Below are 5,589 nucleotides of genomic sequence, written 5' to 3'. Positions count from 1 at the left end.
TTCCCTAGTCAGGGAGCACGCTTGTACGTATTTTCTCTCATTACGTAATACGCGTCTCGGAGCATGATTCCACCTGATAATGAGTGGGCATCGGGCGTACGGTCGCCCGAAGCGCGAATCGCAAGGATGTAACGCGTATCTCTGCATAACGACGGTGCGATACGTAAAAGAAGGTAGAAGGTGGCCTCTCTTCGCTCGAGCGATGAGTGCGGCAAATCGCTCGCTTCCTGCTGCGCTCGAACGAGAAAGTTCATTCCTTTGTCGTCTTTGTATTCCCCGCTATGCATCGCGGCATTTACAACGTCGGAAAAATAGCGGGCCCCGGCTTTACTCGGCTCTATCCGAGATTCGAGCTTTTTTTTCTTTTCTTTTCTTTCGGTGCATATTTTTTGCATGAATCGCGAAATGACAGTTTCAAAGGTTTCTATTAGCGGATGGAATTGTCAAGCTCGTGTATTGTACGATAAATTACTCTGCCCTGAAAATCTATTTTCACGTTTATCAGAATGTTAAAATAGAGCCCTGAATTTTGCATACACACGCGATTCTATATTATATCGAATCGATCGTATGGATGTGCTTTATCTCGCACGTAAGGTGACTAATGTATTACATATTACAGAATTCATGCCACTTGATCCGTTTGATTTTTTCCGCCATGCAACTACGAAATTAAAAGGAAATGAAAATTACAGTAATAGTGACATTATTAGTACAGAATCATGTCGCGTGTTATGACGAATGAGCGATAAAGTGAGGGCCGTACGATGGAGCACGGCCTCTCGCGTGCTACATGCTTCGCAGTAATGTGCGTTTCCGCGGCGATAAGATTGATAAGATCAATTGATAAGGTCAAATGGTGGGATTGCGGCTCGAGCTCGTTTACGCCCAAAGTATCGGCGCGTTCAGTGATAACTCTCGCTTAAACGTGTCGACACGCAAACTGTCATTCGTGCTATTTAATTATTTATCGTAGCGTGATATCGTGGCAGCGAACTTGGTTTAAGAAATAACAATGCCTGGTAAGCAGTGACATTGAATACCGTAAAATTAGAGATTTAGAAATAAATAGGTGAAGGTATAGCGATCGAGTCACGTAACAAAGTTTATTTTATTTTGATCGCGTAGAGTACCATTAAGAAAGATAAAAGGAAAAGCAATGTCAATTTAAATTTCAAAGTTTTGTAGTTACATACATCTCTTTCACTTGCTTATTATTACATAAAAGAAATTTGTTGGAAAAATGCAGTTTATCGGCATGATTTGATAAGCGATCCGATAAATCATCGATCGAAATCTCGATGTCGTGACCGGCGATTTCGTGGAAGCAGACGGTTATTCGGCAATATCTGTCGCAGGTTACAGATGGACGAGATGGCCGGCGCCCTACGCCGATTCTCGCATGCTGATCTCGATCGGCAGGGATATGGACGGCACGAATCTCGTCGTAGGGCGCGCCATGCACCACGGTGATATGCTACCGGCGAAAGTAAAGCCGGATCATGGCGTTGCTTATGTATGCTACGGAGGTGTCGAGCATACGAAACATGACTTTGAGGTATACGATCCGCCGCGAGATAAACCGAGAGAGTTTCGATTAACTGTTCCTTTGATTAAATTAAACGTCGAATTTTGCGACAATTCCGAGACCCAAGTATATCGGCACCCAAGTTTCTATCACAATTACGTGAAACGAATCGAATGTGCGTGTAATCGTTATTTCGACAGTCTCGGTAATTTTAATCAATTTGCGATTGTGTAACGCACGGCTCTTTTCTACCTTTCTACTTTCAGCGGGGAGCGCCGGTTTCATAACGCTACCGTTCCCTTTTGCTTGCTAATAAGCGAATTAGATAGCTCGCGTAAAATCTTACGTAACACTCATGTACATCCGCAGCTATCTCTCTATATCCCCAGCGCATTTCGTTTTGATGGAGATAAGATTACCAATGTACGACGTGTTTTAGTCGCGGATATTTGCTCGGCAATATACCAGAGATGATCGAACATGCTTTATCGCTCCGATAAAAATCCTCTTCTCTCTCTCTCTCTCTCTTTCTCTCTTTTCGTTTATTTTTACGTTATCCTGTGTATCATCCTTTATTCGAGGAAATAGTAGCGGATTTGGGACATGTTGCGTACGAACGAAAATCGATACGGATAATTTTATTTCGCCGATTGACGACAGCTATTACGATAGTGGAGCGAAATGTTGTTTTTCGTCAAAATAGCAAGGATAACTTCGAAGATACAACATAGGCTATCGCTCGGTATTGATCGGTGGGAGATTCGACGCGGTACCGAAGCATTATATATCCCTTCGATCCGACATTAGACGAACCCTCTATTTGCCGTGGCAGCGCGCACTCGATCGTGTTCATCCGGAATCACTTTCTTTTGGTTCAACTTACACACACAAACACATACACATACACACATACGTGCAAGGAACGGCCACGGATCGCCCGCGGGTTAATCTATTTGCCATGACTGGAATGTCGGAAGAGAGAAGCGCGAAGTGTATATCGGTTTCGTTGGCCGAAGGACCCCCGGCGTGGGTCTACAAGCGGAAATATAATACGAAATATACTCTCGCATCTTAGGTGCTGATGCCCGCCCATTTCAATTGGATTCGAACGGGTCACGGCCACGTACCGGAACACGCGGTGGAGGCTGGGAAGACCGCGAACGGGGAGATGCTCTACGTCGGCCGTACTTATCACAACGGTATACCGTGCGTTGGAAAGGTATGTTCTTTCTTCGAAGAACCAAAACTGAAGGATATTATTTACGCGAATGAAAATCAAGGACGTATCTCTCTTCTGTTTGGCAGATACAGAGAAGTCACGGTGTCATGTACATCCCGTTTGATGGGAAGGAAATACCGTACAAGGAGTACGAGGTCTTGGTACAATGCTGAACCTTATCTGCGATCGCGTTTAGAAATATATCGCAACGAGGTACTTTCGCTTAAAACTGAAACTTGAAATTTTAAAAGAATTTATTAAAGAATGGATTATCTATTAATTACGAAAAAAAGATCCAGTCTGTAAAAATTTCAAAGAGACTCAAATGTTTTACATTGTATTTACAGAAGACAGATACGTAGAATTGAAACATTTTATTCATAATGTATGTATATTGTTATTTTACATATTTTTTTTATTCATTCGTATGTGCGTGTGTAATATATACTTTTTGGAAATGAGATATATTCACAAACAATTACGCGAGCAGCGCATTTTAAATTGTATCGTCGCGTCAATTTATGGAGGCTTCCGTGAGTTGAAGTTAGATTAAAATTTTATAAAGTTGAGACGAGACTGAGAATTGCGTTATTATCTATCCTCATTTAATTTCTATTAGTATGCAGAGAAAAGTAATTTATTGAGCTTTAAATTAATGCGGAAGGAGAGTGCATAACAAAACGTCGTCATGCGACTACCGGCAATAGCGTCGCTGTTTGCATCTTTTTTTATAATCTGGATCGTAACTACGGTACGTTATATATGGCTCAATCGCGATTCTCGTTACGTTACTCAATTTTTTTCAATTTTACTTTTTGCGTCGATGAAAGATCGTGGACAACGAATGATTCAGCAATACGGAGAAATATGAATCAGAAAAATATCATCAACTTCTTCGAATTTTATAAGAGGCCGTTTGTCATTTTGCACGAATGTATTTGCGTTCCGTAATTTTCAACGTAAAGATACGGTAAACATTATGATACCAATGTCAATTCATTTTATCTATAGATAAGACATTGATAATTATAAAAACGAACGAAAAAAAAAGGGAGAGAGTATCTTAAGATTATATAATTCAAAGAAATAATTTAGAGAATTATTTATTAAAATGCCATAATTATAATTACAATATTAATGTATCAAAAATAATTTTATAAATAATACTGAAAAAGATATATGCTACATTCGCCGTCGATGAAGACTATTTATAGCTCAATATTAAAATAATAAAAAATAGCTCTTTGCATATAAAATATTTTATTTATTATTTTGCTATAATAAAACACAAATATTTTTATTAACACATTAAAACCGCGAAATGCTTTCGTCGTACACCCCGTACAAATATTACAAAGCTACTCGAGTCAATTATCGTTGCGTTAATTTAATCGCGAGCGTAAGTATATACAGAGCGGCTTCTTATTTTGTCATCATTGGCGATTCAATTTTCACGCTTCTCGGCTAAGATCGTTTGAAAAGTAAATCCCGTATGCAAATAAATATCGCCGGTTGCGAGGGGTGGATAAGCCTAAAAGAAGTGAGCTGCTGTGCCGTGACGCAACCAGTGGTCGTTTTCCACCGGTACACCCGATATAGGTGGTTGGCACGTGGCCGTTGCGGCATTATATTTCCATGGTTGGCACGTGGCCGTCTGTCTCCACCTTCTGCGTCTTCGTCACTCTGCTCCCACCTTTCTCCTCTCTCCCCATTGTTCCGGGCTTCGGAGCGGAATTGTCAGTGTCTGTGTGCGTGCAGAGGATAGGGAGGGGACAGAGGAGAGGGGGAATGAAGCTTGCCCACGTGCGGGGCCGATCGTCCCCTTTTGATTAATTTTGGCTCGAATCGGCTGGCACGAACGAGGATGACGCTCGACAAAGGAGACCCGGGGGCGAGCACGAGCGCGCGAGGAGAGACAAAAAGAAGAAAAAAAAATGGCAACAGCTGGCAACGAGACCAGAATCGGCGGACAATGCCGCCCAGGCCGAGGAATGAGAGAGCATCCCTCTCGTCGCCGCCCCTCTCGAGGGGTCGATCGAGTTGATCGACACGCGCGCGATCATCCTTGCGTAGTATACGCGCGTTACGCCGTAATCGACGATGGAGGACGCGCGAAAGGGGAGCGACGTTATTATAGGGGTGAGTGTGCCCGGCCCGAAGAAAATTTCCAACGATAGATCGATGATAAATGGAACGTTTATTCATTTTTCTCGAAATCCCGCAAGCGTATTTCTCTTAGCAGTCAAGTCGATCACAGACACCACCTTCTTTCGCATAAAAACACAATCGTTGAATCTGGCATACCCAACTATGAATTTGGTGGGAAAACTTTATGGAATATATATGCGGGCGTATATATATACGGATTTTATAAAAATATCAATAAAATGTGCTCGACTGCGCTCCCCGATATAGAAAGACGCCGCCAAGTTTTTCTTTTACGTTATCGAGTGATTTACATGATATCGATATCGGATGGGAGAGGAGATTCTCTCTCTTTTTCTCTTTAAATGTTTGTGCATATAAAATGAAAGACTTGGTACTCCGATCGTTTTCACGTCCATCTGCAATTTTCATCGAAGCTTTTTTCGCGGGTATCTTTTTTACTTTTTCTTTTTTTGCTCGTGTATGTATTTGCGGCGTGGACAACATCGTTAGCATGTATCGTTCGATATATCGACTCGATAAATCCGCGCTTATTGCGGTTTATGTCAGTCATATCGATCGTTGCATTGCAACAAGGAAATATTCGTTACAGAAGTATAGAACTTGTCATATTGCTATCGATATTTTTCTCACATATATATTTGTCCTTGCAACACACAAATTACATTTCTAAGAT

The 5,589-nt window shown here is 41.6% G+C and overlaps 1 protein-coding gene across 1 annotated transcript; it reads left to right on the top strand.

Moving 5' to 3' along the window:
- Positions 1-531: 531 nt before the first annotated feature.
- Positions 532-4,003, top strand: LOC115235194. The gene is made up of 4 exons (XM_029806817.1): positions 532-1,022; positions 1,359-1,558; positions 2,604-2,747; positions 2,834-4,003. The coding sequence occupies exons 1-4, from the start codon at positions 1,016-1,018 to the stop codon at positions 2,918-2,920; spliced, it is 438 nt and encodes a 145-aa protein (XP_029662677.1). The 5' UTR covers positions 532-1,015; the 3' UTR covers positions 2,921-4,003.
- The last annotated feature ends 1,586 nt before the right edge of the window (positions 4,004-5,589 follow it).

Source organism: Formica exsecta, unplaced genomic scaffold, assembly GCF_003651465.1.
Source record: "Formica exsecta isolate Colony F162 unplaced genomic scaffold, ASM365146v1 scaffold109, whole genome shotgun sequence".
Lineage (NCBI taxonomy): Eukaryota > Metazoa > Arthropoda > Insecta > Hymenoptera > Formicidae > Formica > Formica exsecta.
This window is presented reverse-complemented; position numbering and strand designations above follow the sequence as displayed.

What these genes read in the sequence shown, in the direction of transcription:
- LOC115235194 (XM_029806817.1), top strand. An exon ending in ATACGAAACATGACTTTGAG is followed by an intron (nt 1,559 to 2,603) that starts GTATACGATCCG and finishes CTCGCATCTTAG; the next exon opens with GTGCTGATGCCCGCCCATTT. An exon ending in GTATACCGTGCGTTGGAAAG is followed by an intron (nt 2,748 to 2,833) that starts GTATGTTCTTTC and finishes TCTGTTTGGCAG; the next exon opens with ATACAGAGAAGTCACGGTGT.